This window comes from Bos indicus x Bos taurus, chromosome 9, assembly GCF_003369695.1.
Source record: "Bos indicus x Bos taurus breed Angus x Brahman F1 hybrid chromosome 9, Bos_hybrid_MaternalHap_v2.0, whole genome shotgun sequence".
In the NCBI taxonomy this organism is placed as follows: Eukaryota; Metazoa; Chordata; class Mammalia; order Artiodactyla; family Bovidae; genus Bos; species Bos indicus x Bos taurus.
The window spans coordinates 89,361,144-89,387,853 of NC_040084.1; the positions used below are offsets into that span (position 1 = coordinate 89,361,144).

At 39.8% G+C, this 26,710-nt stretch overlaps 1 protein-coding gene across 3 annotated transcripts in view; it reads left to right on the plus strand.

The window, feature by feature from the left end:
- ESR1 (estrogen receptor 1) overlaps positions 1–26,710 on the plus strand; it is a 410,506-nt gene that overhangs the window by 334,025 nt on the left and 49,771 nt on the right. For all 3 annotated transcript variants that reach the window (XM_027551868.1, XM_027551866.1, XM_027551867.1), the window contains exon 6: positions 213–351. In XM_027551868.1, the coding sequence (XP_027407669.1) occupies positions 213–351 (139 nt within the window). The remainder of the gene's footprint in view (positions 1–212; positions 352–26,710) is intronic.

A 26,710-nucleotide genomic window follows, 5' to 3' on the forward strand; every position in this document is an offset into this window, starting at 1 on the left:
TTTGTAAAGGTAACACTAAGAAAATGCCACATTAATGTTCATTGATATACAATGCTTAAAAAATAGTTGTTTGATTTTCCTAAGTGTGCTTCTAGTTTATGTTTTAACATCTTATGAAAAATAGACCCTAACCATTCAAATCCCTGGTTGCATTCATTTCACCAGCAATTCCTTTTCATTTGAGTCAGGGGAGATTTCTTGTCTCATTTCAGGATTTGTGGATCTGGCCCTCCATGATCAAGTCCACCTTTTGGAATGTGCCTGGCTAGAGATCCTCATGATTGGTCTTGTCTGGCGCTCCATGGAGCATCCAGGGAAGCTCCTATTTGCTCCTAACCTTCTCCTGGACAGGTGAGTGACCTAGCTGTAGCTTGGGGAAAGTACATCCCTGAGAATCACCAGTTTTATACTGAATACTTGTTTATTCAGCATTCCATGAAACTTCCAAGAACTTTATCAGATATGTTTACAAATGGGTGAATTCGAGTGAGGTAGGGTAATTGAGTTCGCAGATAGCTAAGGTTAACTGTCTGCCTGATGCCTCTGCAGGTTAGCTTTATCATTTCTAACATAGACATATGGATATTGTATATGTGTTTATAATATACATATATGGATTTACGTATACACATGTATTTGCTTGTATTTATAACATTATGAGGTCTTCTCAGGGGCTGCTAGGTAAAGAACCCGCCTACAAGTGCAGAAGGCCTAACAGACATGAGTTCAATCCCTGGGTTGGGAAGACCCCCTGGAGATGGCATGGCATGGCAACCCACTCCAGTATTCTTGCCTGGAGAATCTCATGGACAGAGGAGCCTGGTAGGCTGCAGTCCATAGCGTCGCACAGAGTCAGACACGACTGAAGTGACTTAGCGCGCATGCACATAACATTATGAACTGTCATTTTCTAACTCCATCTTCACCTTGTGTTATATTAAAAAATGATGAGTAACTTTCCTGTAATTAAAATCTTTTTTTGGTTCATGTACATCCAAACCACAATAGTCTTTTCATTTCCTCTTCCAATTTTTCCATCATTAAATGAGGAAATTTGATCATAGTTCCAAAGGCCACTTCCAGTTTTATGAATTCATAAAAGTTAACTTGCTTAAATTTGAAAACGGAGAATTCAGTTTTCAAATGTGCTACCTTGTTTTATGTGTTTTATTTGGGTTGACTCGGAATGTGAGTCATATTGTTCTTACGCAGTCATTACTTAGAGTAATTGGATTTAGGCATTATTTAACAGCAGCTACCCCTGACAGAGTTCCTACACAGCACCAACTGCTGTGCTGACGGCTTTGCAAACATAATCTCATGTAATCATCACGGCACTCCTGGGAAGCCTTATCACTCCCATTTTACCAGAAAGGAAGCTAAGTTTCAGACACATTCTGTTACTTGGGAAAGCATGGAACGAGATGATGGTGGAGCCAGGATTGGAATTCAGGATCTGTCTGGCTCTGGCATAACACGTTGCCACGTGTTCTTCACATTCCCTCCTCATCAGTGATGCCATCTTTGGTCTGATGCTGTGACCTTTTCTTTCCAGGTATACCTTGTCTTTATGGATGCCATAAACATGTGAATGGGAAAGAGCCATTTTCTAAAGTTTCTTACTGACTTTGTATGCCTCTGCTCAGCAGTCCAAGGTCGCCAGGTTGCTCTCAATGCATCTCTGTGCTTTCCTTCCTTTCGGGGAACCAGACTGCCTCCCATCTCCTGTCATGCTCCGGCTTCCTTCCTTATACCTGCCAAACCTCCTGGAGCAGACTTCTGGCAACATTGATTTAACTCTGGAGAATTGCATAAGTATTGGTTACCATTTCATCATTTTGTATTATTATAGCTTTTGAAAAACAGTGATGATGCTATTCAAGAAGCAACTCGCTCTTTCCATTGAATATAATCCCATATCACAATTTTTTGGAATGACTGAGGATGGCCACTGGTCCTGTTCCATAGAGCTCCTCATGCAGTGTCTGTCTACCTTAAAGGATGTCTCTGCAGTGCTTCTCACTTCTCCCATCTTCCTTTTCTTTCCTTTCCCTTCTCTTCGCTTCTCAAGTCTCCGTTCCACTTCTTTTCTCCTTCTTCCTTTGCTTTCCTCTTACCTTATTTTTTCACCTCTCTCTTCCTTCTTTTCTCCCTCCTCCTCTTCCTCCTTCTTCTTCTACTCTTAAAAAAGTTTTTTTTTTTTCACCTGTTACAGTCATGTGGTTCTGTGACTGAATTATAATAAATTTGCAAATGCAAATCACAGACGGCGTATAATGTTTCCCCGCTATAGACTGGAAGGTATCTTGAAGGTTGAGGATTTGGGGGACATTCATGACTGAAATGATCTGCCTCATGATTTCATGGTGACTACCTCGTCCATGTTTATCTTCTTGGGTACACACTTCCTAAAAGCAATCATCAATTGTTGCATTTTAGGTGTGAAAGTGTTTTTGACATCACTTCATCCCAATGAACTCACTTTGCCATGAGGTGATATGCCTAGTTTTATCATGCACCTGCTTATCTCTCTTTTCTGCATATTCTCACTGTGGTTAATTTTCTCCCCTGTCTCTGATTGCAGTGTGAGTGACTAAGAGTTCTCATCTCTCTCCACTCCTACTTTCTCTTTTTCCAGATGTGCAGTTCCTACCACCTCCAGACCAGGATTTCTCAGCTTCTGCACTATTGACATTTTTGGTTGGATTGTTCTCTCTTGTGAGGAACTATCCTGTGTGTTTTAGGATGTTTAGGCGCATCCCTGGACTTGACCTGCTAGTTGCTGTCATAGCAGCATTCCTTTCCCTGGAGATAACAGCCCCAAATGTCTCTGCATGCGTGCTAAGTTGCTCAGTCGTGTCTGACTCTTTGGACCCCACAGACCACAGCCTACAGGCTTGCCTGTGATTTCCCAGGCAAGAATACTGGAGTGGGTTTTTGTTTCCTTCTTCAAGAGCTCTCCCCAACCCAGGGATTGAACCCTTGTCTCTTATGTCTCCTGCACTGGCAGGTGGTTTCTTTGCCACTTGTGCCACCTGGGAAGCCCATCTAGACATTTCTAAATGTGCCCTCTGTGCGGCAGGAGAGGAGGCACAGAATTGTCCCTGGTTGAGAACCACTACTCTAGATTTTCCCATTTCAATATCCTTTAAACTCTTCAGACTCACAAGAACTCTCCCTGAATCGTCCTTATAAGCTTGTTCCTATTCTTTATTGCTTTCTATTAGTGGCATCAACATTCACCTAGACACTGAAGTTGTCAAGTTCAAATTAACCATGGATTCCACTCCCCCAACCCCCACCAGATTATCCAGTTAATTGTCAAGTCTTCCCTTCTCTGTTTCTGAAATCCACACTCCCCTTTGTCTCCATACCTCCACTAGCACAGGTCCAAATCAGCCCTCCCTGAAGTGTGGCCTGGCCACCACTATGTCTCTTTCTCAGCCATCAGCCCTCTTTCCTTCAGTCTCTTCCCAGAGGGCTGCCAGACACTTCTTTGTAAGGCACAGCTGCGATCCTGATGCTTCCTGACTCAGCTTTCATTGGCTTTCTCTCTTCTTTAGAAAGTACTCTCTAGACTTTTTACCTTGGTAATCATGAATTCCTGTTGCAAGTGTCATAGACATGAACATCTGCAGAGCCGGGCCAGTGACGTAATGGGGAAAGCCAGTGATTATGAGTCCGAAAAGGAGTTCTGGGGATTTAAGTGAGCCAGGTGAGCTCTTGTCCAGGCTGAAAACACCTGGATCCTGACTTCAGCCTGAGAGCCATGAACTTAATTTCACTCTTCAAGTATTTTTTTCCACTGCTTCTGAAAGGCCCTGGGCCTTTAGAATTGTCAGAATCTTGGGACCTTCTTTAAGGCTCTCTTTAGTTGCCACTCTTCTGGAGAAACCTTCCTTTAGAGTCTCTCCTCTTCAGCCAGAAAGTAGCCTTTCCTTTGTCTTAAGTTCTCACTAGGTTTGATTTCTGCTCCTCTTCTCCTTCTGCCTGTAAGTTGTGATCATATGTCTTAACTTCTCTTCAAGCTCATGAACTGCTTGTGGGCAGGAACCAGATCTTGTTTGTCTTTTTTGCTCCCTCCAGTGAATAAAATCTTCATGATCCCCAATAAGTATCTGTTAATTTCACTGGCCAAGGCCCCTCGGGTGGCTCATGTCAGAGTCAGGAGAAACCACATCTTCTGATGGTCGTTTCGACCGTTCACGTCATCATACTCGCTCACCTCTTGTTCAGAGCTACTCAGCAATTCCTGGCTTAGTCCCTCCTAGACTTGGAAGAAATTAAGATACATATGTTTTGAGAGGATTTTAAAAATTACTAAATGCATTTGGTTCATGCTTACACTTCTGCTTTTATTCCGCAGACCTGTTAAATTCTGAATGAGGATAAAAAAAGGATCTTAACTTTTCTTCCATCACTAGACCCACTATCGAGTAAAATCCTCAAGATCTACATACATTTACATATATGTTAGTGACTAGAAAAATATATAAGTAAATATAAATTATATGTGCACATGTGCTCAGTTGCTCAGTTGTGACTGAGACTCTTTGAGACCCCATGGACTGTAGCCCACCAGGCTCCTCTGTCCATGGAATTTTCCAGGCAAGGATACTGGAGCAGGTTGTCATTTCCTACTCCAGGAGATCTTCCTGACCCAGGGATTGAATCTAAGTCTCCTGTGTTTTCTACATTGGCAGGTGGATTCTTAACCACTGCGCCACCCCCTGGGAAGCCTCATGAGTTATATAAATAATTAGTACTAAATATGTTAAAAATTATGGCCTATAGTATAAAATTTTCTATACTTTTCTATTTATCATGTACCTAAATATGAAAAAAATTTCAATATTATTAAATTATTCCCTTGGTATTAGAAGATAACTCCTTTTGATGACATTGATATAGTCATAACAGTAAACAATATTGTAACCAGTAACTCACTTGAAATTTTATACATCTGGAAGATGGCTTTTGAGTGAAAGCTGAGAACACTGTTTATGTTTTTGACTTGCAGGCTCCCAACCCCTCTGATAACATTCAGCTCTCTGATTAGCCTCAGTCATCCTGATCTCCCTTTTGTCCTTTTCCAATCCTTTCGCACATTGTAAACACTTTTTGGTAACAAGCTGTAGAAATCCATGAGTTTCAAAACCAAGTGTTCGAGAGCTGATAAGCGATGAGTGTTCAGTTCAGTTCAGTTCAGTTGCTCAGTCATGCCCAACTCTTTGCGACCCCATGAATCGCAGCACGCCAGGCCTCCCTGTCCATCACCAACTCCCGGAGTTCACCCAAACTCACGTCCAACGAGTCTGTGATGCCATCCAGCCATCTCATCCTCTGTCATCCCCTTCTCCTCCTGCCCCCAATCCCTCCCAGCATCAGAGTCTTTTCCAATGAGTCAGCTCTTCGCATAAGGTGGCCAAAGTACTGGAGTTTCAGCTAAGATGAGTATTAGCTTCATCATTTTTGTTTTCTCTCAAGCTTGGTGATACCACCTGTGCAAAGTCAATCTTCCTTGGGTGCTTACATCTTCACAGACACAGGGACAAGTGAAAGCCAGAAGTCCCAGGGAGTCTCGTCACCCTTGGATTACCAATGTTGCTAACTGGAGACAGGGATTTATCTGCCATAGATCGTATTGATGTCCTGTTTTCTCAAACCTTCTTTGCAAATCCAGGCATTTGTGCTTTCCAAGGCTATCAAGAGGATAGAATGTACCCCGGTCTTTCCTTGTATTACTCCAATGTTAGCACTGGTAAGTGGGCATTAGTGATTATAGGAATATAAAAAGCTGCTGGGTTGTCATCTCATGTTTGTGAGCAGAGGACATATTTCCTGTCTTGCATCCATTTAAAGAGTTATTGCTTGATTTACTTCCTGATGACAGGCCATGATATCTTGATTCTGGTAGTTTGTAACTTTCCTGGTAGTCATATGCTCGAAGGCTAATTTTATCCTTGCCATGCTTAGCCTATCCACAATTTCCAGTTCTTCCCCCATAGTCTGCAGGAGTGAGTTCCAAACACTTAATGCAGTCATCTCTTCCTTCGAAAACTAAGAAATAAAGCTTATTATAAGGTATTAATAGAGAACCCAGTAATCTCTCTTTGTGTGTGTGTGTGTGTGTGTGTGTGTGTGTGTGTGTTTTACAAGAGGAGAGTTAAAGATAATAAGAACGCCTGTGAAAGTCATCAGGAAATGGAGAAAACTCATTTTCCATTCTAGCACCTAATCCTTTGGTGTGTTTTGGCACCAGAAAACACAAAATATGTCCTCTGTGTCAACTAGGAATGCGCCTCCTCATTGAGTCCTGTTTGAGCGCTCAACCTGGAAAAATAGAGACCAAAAACAGAAGCAAAAGCTTCAAGATATGTCATTCCTTGTGGGATCTCTTTGTTTTCGCAGGAGCAAAGTTTACTATCGCTGGAAGACAGATGTGATGTTAGAGGAAACAATGTGAATTGCCAGTTCAGTAAGACCATCCAGTTTGCAGAGCACTGTCTAATTCTGTTTTGCTGGCGCCATCCGTGCTAACAAATTCTGAGAAATATTTGTGGATTTCTCAGGGAGGCCAAAGCACTCTCTTTCAATTCCTATTCACTCTCAGGGAAAAAAAAAAAAACAACCCCTATTCATCCATTTAAAAAGCAGAGTTTAATCCGACAAGCAGAATATTCTCTCTACCAAGTGTCTGGCCAGAAGGTTGTTGATCTGGCTGTTTCCATCACTCCTGAATCAAGAGGCTCTGCCTGTAGGAAATAATACTGGACAACAGAAAGTTCTTTGACTTGTAGGCATGGAATAGGAATAAGTTCTCTTCCTTAAGAGAAAAACAGGTTGCTGCCCTGGGAGAGGATATTTTGCTTCTTCTACTAAATAGCTGACTGTTTTCAGACCATAAATTCATTTTAAATAGAAAAACAAGCCATTTCTAGAAGCAAGAACATGCTCGAGTTATTTATTGTCAATATTTCAGAAAACAAAGCATGCAAATGAAACAGTGCTCCCAGCAACTTTTTTTTTTTTTGGCCTTTTAAAATTTTTTCCTGTGTAAAACTTGATGTAAATGCTTTGCAGATTTTTTTTTTTTTAACTTGGAAGAGTGAAAAAAGAAAGTTCTGGAATAAGCTGATAAATTCAGAATGTAATTTGTTTAAAGGTTTCTTGGGTATAAAGAGGAGGACCTCTCTTTATACTCCTGTTTTAAGATTTCTCTTCTCTGAAAAATGTGTCCTCTACTGAAGGGGGATGTTGTAGTAGCAGAGGTAGCAAGTGGGTGGGGATGGCGGAGTGGTCGACTTAGCAGCAAAGTGAGTCCTGGGTTAGGGTTTTGGTTACTCCAGTGGCTTTGCTGGATTCCCTCATAACTTTCCAGGTGTGCAGTGGTTTGCATGCCTGTTTGGCCCATTCAGATCTCAAGGACTTAGTTCATAAATTTTTTTTTTTTTGCTCTACCTTGTAGAATTGGATGAAGAAAGAAAGGAAGCCAACATTTATGTAACTTCTTTAATCTGTACAGTAGTGTGTCTGGTTATCTTTTATATTGTAGTTTGTTCATGATATGAGAATACAGGGAGCAAGGGTTTTTACCGGTTTATATTCTGGCTCTGTATCCATTGGTTCTTTCCAGTTATGAGTCCTTCATTTACTCAACAGCAGATGCCACCAGGTTGACTTGTAAAAGTCTTTGGCGTAGCATTCTGACAAACTCTGGAAATATGAAACTGTAAACTGCAGAGAGAAAAATGGAGGCCAAAAGAAGAGAGAAATTAGAAAGGAATCAAAATATCTATTGGACTAAATCTCAGTTGCATTATATACTTTAGGTGGGTCAATTATGTGATATGTGAGTTATATCAATAAAAATATTAAACACACACACATATTGGAGTTTTAGAAAAAATCAATTTTTCCAACAGGACCTTCAGTCATGAGAGCACATGTAGGGGTTCTACTGGAGAAAGGTGAAAAACAGAATATTCAAATCATGATTGCTCCTTAAAAACAAAAGCACTTGAACAGAACAGTGTTATAAGCCTGCTAAGCCACAAGTCTTTAACTCCTCAAGAGGAATAAACCTAAAAAGAGCAAAGATTTGTTTAATATAAAATCGCTACAGAGGAAAAGGCAAAATTCCAGCCAAAGAATTAATCCTGTGTAAGAGGCTTGCTTTGACTTCTCTTATGTGTTTACCTACCACATTGTTTTTGTATTTGCCGTATGTTGTTAACAGTTAACCATTGCTGATTGATCTAAAATGTGATCAGCATAATGTTTTTGACAGTTTAGTTCTAAAATATCTTGATGTTATTTAAGTCACACATGCTTCTTAGAGGTAATCATGTAATCCCCCTATCATATCTGTTTTAATCTCAGCTGCCTTTCTATAGTTGGCATTGAAAAGATCCTCATTTATTTGAATGAATGCAGTTAAAATCCAGTGACAAAAAGAGATAACACAGCTTCAACTCTGTTAGTTAGGAGTCAGTTTAAGTCAACTCAGTAGATACTTGTTGAGTTTGACCATGTCTCTAGGGTTCTGTCTGACACTGGAGGGTATGGAAAAAATGTGTAAGAGGCAGATCTGGCCTCAAGGAATTCACTGTCTGGTGGAGGAGTAATATTGGTGTACAAATGAATACAAGCAAAAGCAAGACGTTGTAAGCAAACCTCCACCACATCCCACATCATCCCTGTCTAGTTTATCCTCCTTCATCACTTTCTCTTTTCAACTGAGAGATAAGTGACATGACATTGCATTGTATAGCATATGCATACAACATATGATTTGATATATGTATATATTATAAAATGTTCACCATAATAAGTCTAGTTAACATTCCATCACCACAAATAGTTACAGTTTTTTTCCTATGATGAGAAATTTTACGTTCTACTCTCTTACCAACTTTCAACTATACAATAAAGTTTTATTAACGATAGTCACCATACTGTACATTGCTGTGCTTAGTCACTCAGTAGTGTCTGACTCTTTGCGACCCCATAGACTGTAGCCCACGAGGCTCTTCTGTCCATGAGATTCTCCAGGTAAGAATACTGGAGTGGGTTGCCATGCCCTCCTCCAGGGATCTTTCCAACCGAGGGATGGAACCCAGGTCTCCCATATTACAGGCGGATTCTTTAACATCTGAACCATCAGGGAAGCTCAGGGATGGAATGCTGTACATTACCATCCCCAGAACTTATTTATCTTATAACTAAAAGTTTGTACCTTTTACTGTCTTCACTCAATTTGCCCACTCCCCACTTCTGGCAAATACCGATTTGTTCTCTGTATTGTTGAGCTTGGCGGATTTTTTTTTTTTTTTTAAATAAGATTCCACTGTGATGTGTCTCTCACTGTCTGACTTATTTCATTTAGCATAATGCCCTCAAAGTCCATCCATGTTATCACAAATGGTGGAATTGGATTTCCTCCTTTTTGTGGCTAAATAATATTTCATTATATATATATATACACACACACACACACACACACATACTTTTTCTTTATCTATTCATCCATTGATGGACACGTAGTTACTTCTGTATTTTGGCTATTGTAAATAATGCTACAATGAACATGGAGGTGCAGATATCTTTTCAAAGTGGTGTTTTCATTTTCTTTGGATAAATGCCCAGAAGAGGAATTAGTTGATCATATGGTAGTTCCATTTTTAAATTTCTGAGGAAACTCCATCCTGTGTTCCATAGTGGCTGCACCAATTTACATTCTCACTAACAGTGCACAAGAGGGTTCTCTTTTCTCCACAGCCTCACCAACACTTGTTATTCCTTCTCTTTTGAATAATAGCCGTTCTGACAGGTGTGAGATGGTAGCTCCAGGTTCTGATTTGTATTTCCCTGTCGGTTCATGGTGTTTGAGCACCTTTTCATACACGTGTCAGGATATCTTCTTTGAGAAAATGTCTATTTAGATCTTCTTCCTATTTTTTAATCAGATTTGTTTTTTTGCTATTGAATCGTATGAGTTGTTTACACATTTTGGATATTAACTCCATATCAGATATGTGATATGCAAATATTTTCTGCTGTTTGGTAGGCTGCTTTTTCATTTCGTTAATGGTTTTCATTGCTGTATGAAAGCTTTTTAAGTTGGCCCAGTCTCTCTTGTTTAGTTTTGCTTTTGCTGCCTTTGCTCTGGTGTCAAATCCAAAAAAAAATATTGCCAAGACCAATATCAAGGAGCTTACCACCTATGTTTGTACTTTCAGGTCTTATGTTCAAGTCTTTAATCCATTTTGAATTAATTTTTGTGTATGGTATAAGGTAGTGGTCCAGTTTAATTCTTTAGCATGTGGTTGTTCAGTTTTCTTAACACCATTGATTAAAGAGTGTCCTTTTCCTATTGTGTGTTGTTGGCTCCTTTGTCAGATTAATTGCCTGCATACGTGTGGGTTTGCTTCTGCACTGTCTCTTCTGTTCCCTTCATCTATGTGTCTGTTTTTATGCCAATACCATACTATCTTGGTTACTATGGGTTTACAGTATAGTTTTAAATCAGGAAACATGATGCCTCCAGCTTTGTTCTTTCTCAAGATTGTTTTGGCTGCTTGGGATTTTTTTGTGGTTCAATACAAATTTTTGGACTGTTTGTTCTCTTTCTGTGAAAAATGCCATTGGAACTTTTATAGGGATTTCATTGCATCTGTGGATTGCTTTAGGTATTATGGACATTTTAACAGTATTAATTCTTCCAATCCATGAGCATGGATACGTTTCAACTTATTTGTGTCATCTTCAGTTTTATTCATCAGTGTCATAATTTTCAGTCCTTCACTTCCTTGGCTAAATTTAGTCATAGATATTTTATTGTTTTTGTTGCAATTGTAAATGGGATTATTTTCTTAATATCTCTTTCTAAATAGTTTAGGTCAACATAGAAGCTCAACTGATATATTGAGTTTGAAGATTGCAACTTTACAGAATTCATTTATTCTAACAGTTTTTTGGTCTTTAGGGTCTTCTAAATATAATATCAGGCTTCCCTGGTGGCTCAGATGATAAAGAATCTGCCTACAGTGTGGGAGACCCGGGTTTGACCCGTGGGTCAGGAAGATCCCCTGGAGAAAGGAATGGCTACCCACTCCAGTATTCTTCGGGATTATCATGTAATCTAAAAATAGTGTTATTCTTACTTCTTCCTTCCTGATTTGAATCCTTTTTATTTCTTTTCCTTGTCTAATTGCTCTGGCAAGGACTTCCAATACTACCTTGTATAAAAGTGACGAAAGCATCCTTTTCTTATTACTGATCCTAGAGGAAAAGCTTCCACTTTTTCACCATTGGGTATGATTTTAGCTGTGGGCTTATTATGGGTGGCCTTTACTATGCTGAGATACTGCACCTACTTTGTTGAGAGGTTTAATCATAAATGAATATTGAATTTTATCAAAAGCTTTTCCTGCATTTATTGAGACGATCATGTAATTTGTGTCCTTCATTTTTTTATTATTTTATTTTTTAACTTTACAATATTGTATTGGTTTTGCCATATATCAACATGACTCCGCCACAGGTATACACGTGTTCCCCATCCTGAACCCTCCTCCCTCCTCCCTCCCCATACCATCCCTCTGGGTCATCCCTGTGCACCAGCCCCAAGCATCCAGTATCTTGCTTTGTGAATGTTGAACCGTTCTTGCATCCCTGGAATAAATCGCACTTGATCATGGTATATGATTCTTTTAATATGTTATTGAACTTGGTTTGCTAACATTTTGCTGAGGACTTTTGCATCAGAGATCTAGCCTTGTAATTTTCTTTTCTTGAGTGTCTTTGGTTTTGGTACCAGAATGAAACTGGTCTTCTAAAGTGAATTTGGAATTATTCCCTCCTCTTATATTTTTTGAAAGAGTTTGTGAGAATTTGGTATTAATCTGTCTTTAAATGCTTGGTAGAATTCACCAGTGAAGCCATCTGGTCCCATCCCTCTGTTGGGATGTTTTTGATTACTGATTTATTCTCCTTAGTAGTAATTAATTTGCTCAGATTTACTATTTCTTCATGACTCAATGTTGGTACACTGTATACTTCTAGGAGTTTATCCATTTCTTCCAGATTGTCCTACTTGTTGGCATGTAATTATCCGCAGTAATCTCTTATGATTCTCCGTTTATCTGTTGTATCAGTTGTACCTCTATCACTGCCTAACAACTATGAATTCTAAGGGGAAAATCAAACCCTGATTTGCACTTACATTTATAAACTGATTCATTCTTGACATTTCCATGCCATTTTAACTCTACTCATTTTACATTTATCTTGCCTAAAAATGCATCCTAATATAGATAGCTCTAAAAGATCATTCCATATATTTGTCCTTTGGGACTGGTAGGAGGGCAGCATGTGGTTTTAGCAGAGATTTGTCAAGTCTCTGTGCTTGATAATCACAATTTACACATTTTTGAAATATTACTTATGACAAGGTATTAATACTGCTAGGATATTTTTCTATGATTACAGCTTTTAGTTTTATGACTGGCTAAGGATTTAGAATTTTACTTCAAAGCAAATGAAGTTAGTATGCCTATTTCCATTTCTTAAAGTTGTAATTGTTTTTATCATTAGTGTCATGGTTATATGCCCTTATGATCTATAATTGAGTTCCAGTCTCTTCTTTGGTATTATTGACTTCTCCCTATGGGCTCCTAATCCAAAGATTAAGGGTTGTATTTCTCTTGTGATTCTTCAAGAGACACTTCTAAATCATTTTATATTCTTATTCATTATTTTTACCTGTGTTTCTATTTTATCAAACACAAGAGAGATGAAAAGCTCACTGTCAGTATTTTCTTTGGTCTTTTGCCACGGTAGAGCATCAGTTGCTTAATCTGCTATATATTGTGGGCTTCCCTGGTGGTTCAGATGGTAAAAAAAAAATCTGCCTGCAATGCAGGAGACCCTAGTTCGACCCCTGGGTCGGGAAGTTCCCCTGAAGGGAATGCCTACACCCACTCCAGTCTTCTCTCTTGGAGAAGCCCATGAACAGAGAAGCCTGATGGGGTCGCAAAGAGTCAGACATGACTGGCGACAAACACCGCAGCAATATTGACCACTCTCCACTGGGACAGATTCTAAGATGGATCATGACTTCATCATTGGAAAATATGATGCCACGGACATGTTGCGATAATAAGGAAAGGTTACTCAAATCCCTGATAAGAAAGGGGCCTCTTCTGCATCTCCAGGTTTGATAGGACAAACTTAATACTGTGTGAAGTGGAGCCAGTGCCTGGTCCCTCTTAGCCTTTGAAGAGAGCAAAGCCTGAGGGAGAGCTTAATTTAGTGTGGGTGTGGTGGGAATTTTGGGGAATGAAGCAAGTTTCAACATATGTGGTCCTAGGAATTGAAAGGGTGGCCAAGCTGTTGATATAAGACTGAAAAAGAATAGGTGTTGGAGAAATCTGATGAATTTTTCCTTATATATGTTGGACTTAAGATACAGGGAGGGTATACTGAAGGCTGTGTCCTTCAGAAAGTTGGAGCTCAGAATAGAGATGGAGATTAAAAGCTGGAGATAAAAGATTTGAATCATCTCCTTAGTTGAAAGTGTGGAATGCATGAGACAAGTAGGCAAAATATTGGAGAAAGTAGTATCCAAAAGGTTGAGGAAAGACTTCTTAAAATGCTCAGCTTTAAGAGTTATAAGCGAAAAAGAATCCTAGCCTGGGGTTTGAAGCAGAGTTGTTTTAGAGGTAGGAGCCCAAAGTCTCTGATTCCAAGGGAAGGATGGCTTTCCAAAAAGGTTTTTAAATTTATTGCATTGAGTTGGACAAAGTAGTTTCTGATGATTTAGAAAATTTTTTTCTCTAGGTTGATGGTTACTTCCACCTTATAATTTATTTTGTATATTTATCTTTTTTTAGAACTTAGGTCAGCTAGTGGTTTCCCCATTTTGTCAATTCTTTTCCCCTTATTTTTTTTTTTATTAGTTCTACTGGTTTTCTACTTTCTAATTCAGTTATATTTTTAGATTACTGAGACCTTCCTTTTGCTTCCAGTCAGTTAACCTTGTAATTCTTTCTCTAACTCTTTGAGTTGATACTTAACTCATTTATTTTCATTTCATAATATAGGTAATTAATGCAAAGAATTTTCCCAGAGCTCTAGTTTTGCCTTAATTATGTATAGATTCTGATATACTTACTCACATTTTTCTTAAGTAACTTTTAAATAATTTCTTCTTAATTTTTTTTGTGTGGAAATGCTGTTGTCAAGAAGTTGGGTGGCAGTCTGACTTACTTTCCTTTATTAGGGATTTGGACTTTTATCTGAATGCTTAGATAAAGTTTGTTTTTTCATAGACTTAAATTTCAGTAGTATTTATTAAGATATATTTATTAAGTTTTATTAAGATACAGCCTCTTAATGGTCTCTGTGTTGACCGTTTTAAGTTACTTATCCCAGGTACATGGTATGTCTTTTTGAATACATTGATTGAAATCTTATTTTACTTCTCAACTCTTGATTTATAGTTTTGAGTAACTTTTGCTATATTGCTTTTTCAGGGGCTCATTTATACATACAATGGGGATCCTTTACTGTACTCTATAATTAAGACTTTATTCTAAATATTTTTATTCTTTTTTTTTACTCTTTATCTTTCCATCCTTTATTCCCCTCACTGTGCTGTCCATGGTGTCTATTTCCTGTTATACCCTCCTTAATTTAGTCTATCTTTCTGAATGTTTTTCTTTTATTTTAAAATTTATTTCCAAAATGTCTCAGTTCTTGTTTATTTTTTTTCTGTTGCCTGATCCTATCATTTCTGCATTTTCTGTTTCTGAAATGTGCAACTCTTCCAAAGCTTTGATTATTGTCTCCAGTAGTTTTAATTTATCCTTAAAGATTAGGCTATAGTTTTCATCTGCTTTGTGGATACCAGTACCTAAATGTGCTGAATTGTCAAAGCAGACCCCAATGAATCGTAGATCTCAATCACACCAAGTTTTTACTAACAACTAGCAAAGATACACGGAGAAGGCAATGGCACCCCGCTCTGGTACTCTTGCCTGGAAAATCCCGTGGACAGAGGAGCCTGGTGGGCTGCAGTCCATGGGGTCGCTACGAGTCAGATACGACTGAGCGACTTCACTTTCCCTTTTCACTTTCATGCATCAGAGAAGGAAACGGCAACCCACTCCAGTGTTCTTGCCTGGAGAATCCCAGGGACGGGGGAGCCTGGTGGGCTGCCGTCTATGGGGTCGCACAGAGTCGGACATGACTGAAGTGACTTCGCAAGAGCAGCAGCAGCAAAGATGCATGTTAAAAATGGGCATTAAACAAACATATCATCATCCTTCATTAGAAGGACTCTGAACCATCAGATGGAGCTTTCAAAAGACCCTTTTTCTTTTCTAAAATGTGTTGTAAATTTTGGAGCAATAGATGATTGCTATATGCATGGTAGAAGTTCACTCAGGAGAAGTCATTTAGATTTCAGGTTACTCGGTTTTTATATTTTGTTAGGCAGATAGAAAGCCTATGAGATTAACTTCTATTCTCTAGTAGCTGCCTCACATAAAATTGAAAATTCCAGATTTTTTGTTTAGCCATGAGAAATTTAGACAGACTTGATTTATCTGGTTTAAAACATCCCTAGATAAGAACTTCCCATGCTATCTTTCTGCTGTTCAATCCCATCAGAATGTTTACAAGAAGGTTTAGTTCAGTTCAGTCACTCAGTCCTGTCCAACTCTTTGTTACCCTATGGACTGCAGCACATCAGGCTTCCCTGTCCATCACTGACTCCCAGAGCTTGCTCAAACTCATGTCCATCGAGTCAGTGATGCCATCCAACAATCTCATCCTCTGTCATCCCCTTCTCCTCCTGCCTTCAATCTTTCCCAGCATCAGCATCTTTTCTAATGAGTCAGTTCTTCACACCTGGGGCCAAAGGATTGCAGCTTCAGCCTCAGCATCAGTCCTTCCAATGAATATTCAGGACTGATTTCCTTTAGGATTGACTGATTTGACCTCCTTGGAGTCCGAGGTACTTTCAAAAGTCTTCTCCAGCACCACAGTTTAGTTAATCAATATGAAAAACCCAAGTCAATTTGCATATACCAGCAATAAATATAAAATATAATTATATAAGCATTTAATATAATTATATATACTTTTTACAGTAATAATAGGATGTTTAATGTATTTTGGAATAAATTTCATTGAGAGATTTCAGGAGTTTTATAGACATAATTAGAAAATTCTGTTGAAATATACTGAAAACATAAAGCATTGAAACAATATACCATGTTTATGGCTAGGAAGATCCATTATTGAAAATATACCAGTTCTCCACAAATTATTATTATTATTATTAACTAAGTTATTAATTAAGTGAATTTATAATCAAAATTTCAAGTTACTTCTAAAATTTATATGGTAGAGGTCAAAGACCAAGTATAGCTAAATGTTTCTGAAGACTGAATTAAGGTGAGGGAGATTGGGTTAAAAATTATAATAATTGAGTTACAAAGTCATAAAGCTATTATAATTAAGACAATGTGGTACTGGCATGAAAATAAGCACACTGACTAATGAAATGGAAAAGGGTGTTCAGAAACTGACATTTATGAAAAATTGACATCAGATAGAGCATTGAGATTGGGAGGGAAAGCAAGAAAGCATTAATTGTTCTGAGACAATTGGTCATTTACACAGGAAAAAAAAAAAGAAGGAAATCTGATTTGATTTCATAGCATGTGAACAAAAGAATTCCAGATGAATGAAGGATTTAATTGAGAGATAACATTTAAAGTTTTCTAGGAAAATGTAGGAAAATATCTATTTCAGATTTGAGAGTGAACTTGAGAACTCAAGAAGGACAGTCCTAAGTGTTCTGTCTAAGCAGGGCACAAAAACTACTATTGCTGGAAGAAATATTGCAATGTTGATCTCTCTAAAATGAGCAACTTTAAAAAGAAAATAAAAATAAGGTGGGTTGCTGGAGAAATGGGTATTTATTTTTTCAATATGTTTTACCAAACATATATGATCGAAATTCTGTTGTCTGAATCAAATATTAGGCTGAAAATGAAGTCAGGAAACAGAGAATAACCTAACAGCCCAGAATGAGCACCCCTTTACATCCATCACCAGCTCAGTCAGGAACCTGCGCCACTCTTCAGTTTTCTGAAATGTGAAATGGAAATCCTTGTGAAGGACCCTCACAGATGCATTTAGAAATGTATGTTCAGAAAATGGAATTGAAATGTTTTAGTAAGAGTCATGGGCTCAATCCTTGAAATAGATGATGGTTGAATTTCCTATAGTATGTAATTACAACACAATAAGACTCAAAAGCAGCTTCTATAAAGGGTGGGTGGAAGAGAAGCAGCCTGCTTCTAGGGCTTCATTAGCTTCTGCCCACTGGAGCTCTCCAGGCTATGGGGAGGAACCCTGTTTACCTTGGTTCAGAATCAATTTTAACCATCACTGAGGCCCTGGGGGTCAGAGTGCAGCACGGAGTCCTTGGGAATACACCAGGCCAGGAAAGAAAAGATGAAAATGGTTTTTGAAAAGCCCCGAGACGGGCTGCAGTTTTGTGGACCAGTTATTCCCAGAACAATGTGTTGTAGTGCCAGTCACTGATGAAATGATACTTAGACCCCTACTTTAGTTTCTTCAAGAAGTTTCTGGTAAATTAGAGCAATGCCATTGGCCTGATTTAGGCTATTCTGTCTAAATATAATTTCTACATATTCTGCAGCCCTGGGAATATTTAATAAGGGGAGAGAGGCAGCAAAAAAGAAAGGATCATAAAAACAAATGAACAACAGAATAAGAAACAAAACCTTGCCCTTTATGGTAAGGATGCTGAGAAAGACGCACTTATCCGTAAAGGACATGTAGATAATTTCTCATTTCTCTCCTGAGAATGCTAGCACACATTGCTCTGGTTGGAGTAGAATAGGTTCATCTGGCCTTTGAGGTCACACTGATGATGTTGTGCCTTGCTGTTAATGAAACTTTGTGAATTATTCTTAATTTTTATTTCAGTTTCTAATAAGCATTCATGAGCTATAACCTTTCCATCTCCTAGATTGCATGCTTCAAAAAAAATCCTTAGAACCATGCTTCTAGAAAATAAGGTTATGTTTTAAGTAATAATTATAATTCTACAGTGTGTCATACTTGTGGTTTCTAATGTGCTAACCTCCACATTCTCTCATTATCCCTGAAATAGCTCTTTGAGGATATTAAGATAGGCATTATAATGTTCACCTTTCCTCTGGGAAAATGAGGTTTATAGCTGTTAGTGTATCTACTTACCGTTGTAAGGCTCTCTAGTGGCAGGAATCAAAACTCCTTACTCCAGCGTCAGTGTTTTTTGGTTGTTGTTCAGTCGCTCAGTCGTGTCTGATTCTTTGTGACCCCACGAACTGCAGCATGCCAGGCTTCCCTGTCCTTCGCCATTTCCCGGAGTTTGCTCAAACTTATGTCCATTGAGTTGATGATGCCATCCAACCATCTCATCTTCTGTCACCCCCTTCTCCTCTTGCCCTCAATCTTTCTTAGCATCAGGGTCTTTTCCAGTGAGTCAACTCTTCATATCAGGTGGCCAAAGTATTGGAGCTTCAGCTTCAGCATTAGGCTTTCCGATGTATTTTCAGGGTTGATTTCCTTTAGGATTGACTGGTTTGATCTCCTTGCTGTCCAAGGGATTCTCAAGAGTCTTCTGTAGCATCATATGGTGCCAGAATGTTTTTTCACTCTACCATTAATGATCTAGATTAATAAGGTCATTTACCTGGGAATTAGAAATATAAGATACAACCCTGTCCTCTGATAGCGTATAATCTATTAGAGGTGTGGGGTGTAGTAGGACAGTTACATGAATATATATGGCTTAACATGAGTCAGTAACAAGTAGCTAAGTGCCAAATGAGGCTTCCCTGGTGGCTCAGCCGGTAAAGAATCTGCCTGCAATGCAGGCAACCCAGGGAGTCCCTTCTGGTATGTAAACTGGCCTATAGGTGGAAAGTGTGAGAAACCTCCCCGAAGCCTGAGTTAGGAGAATCCCCTGGATCCCCTGGAGAAGGGAACAGCTACCCACTCATAGAGGAGGTAAGTGCTGCCTATGGGTATACACTTAGTTCAGAACTCATCTTGAGAGAACCGCTAGTGGGGAGTGGTAGATGGAGAAGCAGAAGGGATAGTTGCTGTAGGAAGATGCATGGTTCACTCCCCAGGAACAGGAAGAAGATGGAAGTGCAGTGGAACCTTCGGTCCACGAATTTGGTGCCAAGCTCCCGAGTCTTAGTCCCAGAGCTGACATGATGTCCTTGACACTGAACAAACCTTTGGAACCTGTTGAAAAGAGAGTTGTAGGAATTCGTGAAGTTTCAGAGCAACAGAAGCTTCTCCAGGCTCATGTTCAGATACATTGGTTCGAGGGGAGTCACAGAAAGGGAGGTCCCTCTGGGAAGGGTTGGATGTGGGCAGGGGTGCAGCAGAGATAAAGGCATGTAAAAGTGAGCCTAACTGGAGAAGGGGATGGTCGGGGGTGGGGTGGGGGGTTGCTATTCAGTGTGCTGTTTGAGAGCCCAGGCTCTGGAGCTAGGTTGCAGGTTGACCACCCACCAACTGTGACTTTGGGTAGTCACTTAACTTCTCTGTGCCTCAGTTTCTTTCCATGGAGTTTTTGATTTTTTTTTTTTTTAGATTTATTCATTTACTTGTTTGTTTATTTTGGCTGCACTGGGTCTTGGTTGCTGCACTCGGGCTTTCTCTGGTTGTGGTGAGTGGGGACTGCTCTCTAGCTGCTGTACACGGGTTCCTCATTGCAGTGGCTTTTCTTGTTGCAGAGCATGGGCTCTAGGCACGTGGGCTTTGGTAGTTGTGGCTCACGGGCTTAGTTGCTCTGCAGCATGTAGTGTCTTCCTGGAACGGGGATTGAACTGGTACCTCTGCGTTGCAAGGTAAACTCTTAACCGCTAGACCACTTAGGGAAGCCGTCCATGGAGTTTTATAAGGATTCAAGGTGGGAATGCCAAGTTTTTAGACCACGTTTTTTATCACATGGTGAGAATGTGATTGTTAGGACTCGTAGTTGAGGTAAGTTACAACGTGGTCCAACCTAGGAGACTTCATTGGCGCCAAGAGTAGCTGTATTTTAAGACGTTTCATCACCAAAAGTGAGGCTTAGTATTATAATTAAAGGGCTGAGTGAACCCTTTTACTTTCTCATAGAAGTTAGTAAGTGTACAAAAGGTTGATTCTGTGAAGTATGATTTTGGAGACTTATCTTGTTTGCACTTGGAACTGAAGTAACATTTAAGACCTAGGGCACTGCTTTTCAAATTGCCCTCTGTGGGTCTTTCCAAGGAGGTAACTAAGAATTTGCCTTGGAGGAAGGAAGATGTGGTCTCCAGGGCACCTAGAGTTCTTCCAAAGAAGATGCACTTTGTTCTGCCTTATAATTGAAGTTCTACATAGTATTTCATATAAGAAGTTTGAATACTATTGATTCACTCCAGCCTCTTTGTTTAAAGTGAAGTCGCTCAGTCATGTCCGACTCTTTGTGACCCCATGGACTGTGGCCTACCAGGGTCCTCTGTCATGGGATTTCCCAGGCCAGAATATTGGAGTGGGTTACCATTTGCCTAAGGTTATACAGCCAGCTACTGCCAGAGGGTGGCCAGAAACACAAGGCCACTCTTTCTGGTACCGTGCTTGTCATTAGTTATATAATGCTACCTACTGCGTAATCAAAAGAAAACTTCAAAAAGAAATCAGCACCTATATGTAAGAGCTACACAAAACAACTCCAATCAAGAGCGCGTTAGTATTAGGACTTCCCTGGTAGTCCAGTGGTTAAGACTCTGCGCTTCTACTACCAGGGGCATGGGTTCAATCACTGGTGGAGGAACTAAGATGCTATATGCCACGTGGCATGGTCAAAATGTTTTTTCAAAAACTAGCATTTAACTCCACGCATACATATCCCAGCACACTGGAAACAGCTCTCAGTGTCAATTTGTTGTTGTTGTTCAGTCACTCAGCTGCATCCGACTCTTTGTGACCCAAGAACTGTAGCCTGCCAGGCTCCTCTGTCCATGGGATTCCCCAGACAAGAATACAGGATTGAGTTGCCATTTCCTTCTCCATGGGATCTTCTCAAGCCAGGGATCAAACCTGCATCTCCTGCCTTGGCAGGCAGATTCTTTACTACTGAACCACATGAGTTCAGGGTCCATTCAGATCAGATCAGATCAGAGCAGTTGCTCAGTCGTGTCCTACTCTTTGTGAGCCCATGAATCGCAGCACGCCAGGCCTCCCTGTCCATCACCAACTCCCAGAGTTCACTGAGACTCACGTCCATCGAGTCAGCAATGCCATCCAGCCATCTCATCCTCTGTCGTCCCCTTCTCCTCCTGCCCCCAATCCCTCCCAGCATTAGAGTCTTTTCCAATGAGTCACCTTTTCACATGAGGTGGCCAAAGTACTGGAGTTTCAGCTTTAGCATCATTCCTTCCAAAGAAATCCCAGGGCTGATCTCCTTCAGAATGGACTGGTTGGATCTCCTTGCAGTCCATTACCCTTCTTCAAATTAATGTTTTCTATCTGTATTTTTATTTGGCTAAACCTTAGATTGAAATACATGAAATGAAGTTAGAAAGTAGAAAGTATATGGTGAAGTCAAGGCAAAGATCATCCATAATAAAAGAAAAGATAAAATTTTTAAAATGAAGTAAACCAAAGAGCTCCACGTGAGTTGTCAACATTAAAGAAAGATGAATTGTATCAAACAGGATTGGTTCCAGTGTGGGCTAAGAAGTACCACCGCCACCTCCTGTAGACTGTTCATGGGCTGAGTTTGTGAACTGGCTACCAGGGAAAACCATTGTTCTCCTAACAGTTGTAGGTTCAATTTTAGCGTGAAAAAGACTGGAACTTCTAAGAGGAAGGCAGTGTTCTGGCCACCTCTGATTCTCCTTTTTCAATTCCAGTTTCTTGGATTATTTGGCACAGTGCTTGGTCTGTGTAGATCTGCCTTATTGAGTTGTAAAGCCAGAATACTTTTTCCTAGCCTTAAAAACAACCATTAAAATGACTACCTTAATTCTTATCCTGATGAAAAACACTTGAAAATTTTCTCTTCTAAAATTAGAGTCTGGATTATCTCAAAACATCTTGTCACTTGGGCCTCAGTCCAGATGTCACCGCCTGGAGAACAAGCTAGCTGGAGGTGGCCCTCTGCTATACTATCCCACTGCTCCCTGGTTTAGTTCCTGTGAAGGCACTTCTCACAGTTGGAATTATCTTGCCCATTATTTACTTCTCTTTATCTGCCTTTACCATGTGAATGGAAGCTCTTGGAAAGTGGGGACTTTGACTAACTTGCAGAGTGCCTGGGATCTAAGTAAGAGCTTGATAAATCCTAATGAAATGACTCCAGAATCCCCATGAGAATTCCTAGGTCATTAGTTTAGTTCTTGGCTTGTGTATTGAATATGTGTCATTTGTCTTAAAGGATAGTGAACAGATTAAGGTTTTCCATATAAGAAAGGCGAGGCCCTATAGCTCAGGGATTAGAGCACTGGTTTTGTAAACCAGGAGTTGCGAGTAAAAGACAGGATAAGAAAGGAATTGCTTTTTCTTCGGACATTTCAATGGCCGATTATGTTGCATTTAATTTCTGCACCATAAAGCAGCATTTGGTGGTGCATTTTGGTTTGGTTTTTTGTGTGTATGTGTGTGTGCTGCAATTAGAATGGTGAGGATAAGAAATATGAATTTTATATTCTTCTTGCCAAGAATCTGCTGCAATTCAGGAGACCTCGGTTCGATTCCTGGCTCGGGAAGATCTGCTGGAGAAGGGATAGGCATCCCACTCCAGTATTCTTGGGCTTCCCTTGTGGCTCAGCCAGTAAGGAATCCACCTGCAATGTGGGAGACCTGGGTTCAATCCCAGGGTTGGGAAGATCCCCGGGAGAAGGGAAAGGCTACTCACTCCAGTATTCTGGCCTAGAGAATTCCATGGACTGTATAGCCCATGGGGTCACAAAGAATTAGACATGATTGAGAAGGCAATGGCACCCCACTCCAGTACTCTTGCCTGGAAAATCCTATGGATGGAGGAGCCTGGTAGGCTGTAGTCCATGGGGTCGCTAAGAGTCGGACAGGACTGAGCAACTTCCCTTTCACTTTTCACTTTCATGCATTGGAGAAGGAAATGGTAACCCACTCCAGTGTTCCTGCCTGGAGAATCCCAGGGACCGGGGAGCCTGGTGGACTTCCGTCTATGGGGTTGCACAGAGTCGGACACGACTGAAGCGACTTAGCAGTAGCAGCAGTAGAGCAACTTTCACTTTCACTTCATAGAGACTTGGGGCTTCCCTGGTGGCTTGGATGGTAAAGACTGTGCCTGCAATGCAGGAGACCTGGGTTTGATCCCTGGCTCAGGAAGCTCCCCTGGAGAAGGGAATGGCTACTCACACCAGTATTCTTGCCTGGAAAATCCCATGGAAAGAGAAGACTGGTGGGCTACAGTCCGTGGAGTCATAAAGAATCAGACATGGCTGAGCAATAACACTTTCACTTTCTTTTCATAGCGACTTGAGGAAATAATACCCCCGTGAGTCTGGTCTTTGAAAAACACTCTTCTCTTAAGTTATCCTCGGAATTCTCTTAAAACTGCAATGCCCTCTCTTGGCCTGGGGCTGAAGATCACCCTCCCGCTCGAAGCCTGAAGGCCTTGTTTCTATGGCTGCCTCTTTAGTTTCCTCAGGACCACTGTGCTTGAGATCACAGTGAGTCCAGCATTCCAAAGTGCTTACCTTCTTTTTAGTGTCTCAAACTCATCAAGCACTTTGTTTTCGCTTCCTAAACCTATGTACACTTCTCTCTCTTTGATTCACTCTTCCCAAAGTTTTTCCTGACTAATTCCAAGTTCTGTAGGTTTCAGATTAAGTGTTACCTATTCAAAAAGGTCTTCTCTGAGACCCACCTTTCCTCTGAGTTAAGGCAGTCAGTCCTCTTGTTGCTCTCTCATAAGACCCTATACTCTTCCTTCTTGGAACTGATTGCAATTACTAGTTTTATTTTGTTGTTGCTGTTGTAGTTGTGTGTGTGTATGCACTTAATACCTGTCTACCTTACTAAATTGTACACTGCAGAAGCACAATGTTTCGCTTATTGTTAAACCCTCAACACTCAGCTCAGTGCACGGAGCATAGTAGATTCTGATGTAATAAATATTCACTGAATGAATAAAGGAATGAATACATTTGATCTTTGAGTTCCTAGCACTGAATCCGACATATATAATAGACTTAAAAAATAGTGTATAACTAAAATCAAGTTAATGAAGAAGTGTTTATCATACACAAAGGAACAATTATTGGTTTATCAAAAATAGAAACCCTGCTCTCATACAAACCACATGTTCTCTGTTAATTTGTTTGCCTTCATTTCAATTAAATAAATCTGTTCATTGAAGTACATGCAAGAAAAACTACCTAACTTCTTTGTGTAATTACAGCGGTTCCAAATGAAAAGTGGATAACCAGGGAATTCTTCCCGATGTTTTACATACTTGATGTGGACGTCTTAAAAGATTTAAAAGATTGATCGACTCTCTTTTCAATAGGATATTTGAATAGACACAACCATTAGAGAATTTTCTTCTAGGAACTTACTTTAGCTCTTAAACTGTATACACTGAACAAGCAAACTCAAGTGGATCATTATCTATAGAAGTACAGAATTCCATCTCCCTTTGGGAAACCATTCAAACCCAGAAGTGTGTTTTACACATTCTGACAGAAGCACCTATAATAGCCAAGTGTAACCTTCTTTCTTGCTATGTTAGTACCCAAAAGTATATGAAAAGAGTGCACGTTAAGGCTTTTTCTGTTTATTAGAAAACATCTCTTGGCTTCAAAACTCTTTTGACTATCAACCTACTAATGTGAGAAAAGTAAATAAGCAACGAATTCCATAGAGTCTTACTCCTGTGTGAGAGGTGGCTTAATAAAGATAATTGGATATTAGATGACTAAGTGTGTGACGCTAATATACAGACACATCTTTCAGATAGGCCATTAAAATGTTCCCTGTGTAATTTTCATGACTACCATTTGCACCAGTATGAATAGAAAGGGTCTGGATCTTTCTGGGTGAGTAATAGGCATGTCAATTATCTGTACTCTGTTTCCAGGATTAGAGGAAGGCTCACAGTGACTCTTTTGAGGCTGAAGTCCCCCCTTAATGACTGAAATGAAGGGAGAGGAGAGTCCTCTTGGCCTTGTGTCAGGGCATGATGTTGGGGGGGGGGGCAGTGGGGTGAGGAGCATGGGTAGAGTCTTCCTTCTGTAAAAGATTGGATATATGGTTAGATATGTGTGGCTGGCCAGTCATTCTAAGACTTCAGTCATCAATGAGTTAATGTCTCAGCAAGGCAAGTCTCTGAATGACAATGACTTTTCTCTTTTTAAAAATATTTATTTCTCTCTCTCTCAGGAGAGAGAGAAAGTATAAATGACAATTTGTTTATCCATTAACTAGGTAACAGACATTTGAGTTGTTTCTGTTTTGACTGTTACGAATAATGCTACAATGGCTACATAAATATAAGTCTTTGTGTGATCATACATGTTTAATCTCTCTTGGGCAAACAGCTAACGGTAAAACTGAAGGTTCAATACAGTAGGTGAATGTTTAACTTTTGAAGAAACCATTCCGTAATCCCTCCAAAAACATAAAAGAGTTCAGGCTGCTCTACCACATCCTTATAACATTCCAAGATTTGGTACTGCCTATCTTGTTAAACCTAATTCATTACAATGGATGTGTAGTATGTCACAGTGATTTCAAATTTCAAATTTCAAAGAGTGCACTATTGATATAAAAAATTGTGGATAAATACAAAAATCATCATCAGTTCAGTTCAGTCGGTCAGTCGTGTCCGACTCTTTGCAACCCCATGAATCACAGCACGCCAGGCCTCCCTGTCTATCACCAACTCCCAGAGTTCACTCAAACTCACGTCCATCGAGTTGGTGATGTCATCCAGCCATCTCATCCTCTGTCGTCCCCTTCTCCCCCTGCCCCCAATCCCTCCCAGCATCAGAGTCTTTTCCAAAGGGTCAACTCTTCGCATGAGGTGGCCAAAGTACTGGAGTTTCAGTGTCCTTCCAAAGAACACCCAGGACTGATCTCCTTTAGAATTGACTGGTTGGATCTCCTTGGAGTCCAAGGGACTCTCAAGAGTCTTCTCCAACACCACAATTCAAAAGCATCAATTCTTCAGCGCAAAATCATCATACTAAGTGAAATAAATTAGATACAAAAGACTGCTATATGATTCCATTTATTCGTGTTTCTGCAAAAGGCAAAAATATAATGTCTCAGAATATATTAGTGGTTTTTAGATGCCAGAATTGACAGCAATGGTTTTGAGTGCAAAAGAGTATGACAGAGCTCTTAAGTAACGGGAATATTCTGTTTCGTGATTGTTGTGATGGTTTCATGATTATATGCACTTGTCTAAAATCATTGAAATGTACATTTTAAATTGTTGAATTATATTTTGTATTAAGTATAACTCAATAAAGTTGATTAAAAGTATATAAAAGGAAAAAAAAATAAAAATATTTATTTATTTGACTGCATGGGATCTTAATTGCAGCACATGGAATCTTTGTTGTGGCACAAAGGGCTCCGGAGCTCATGG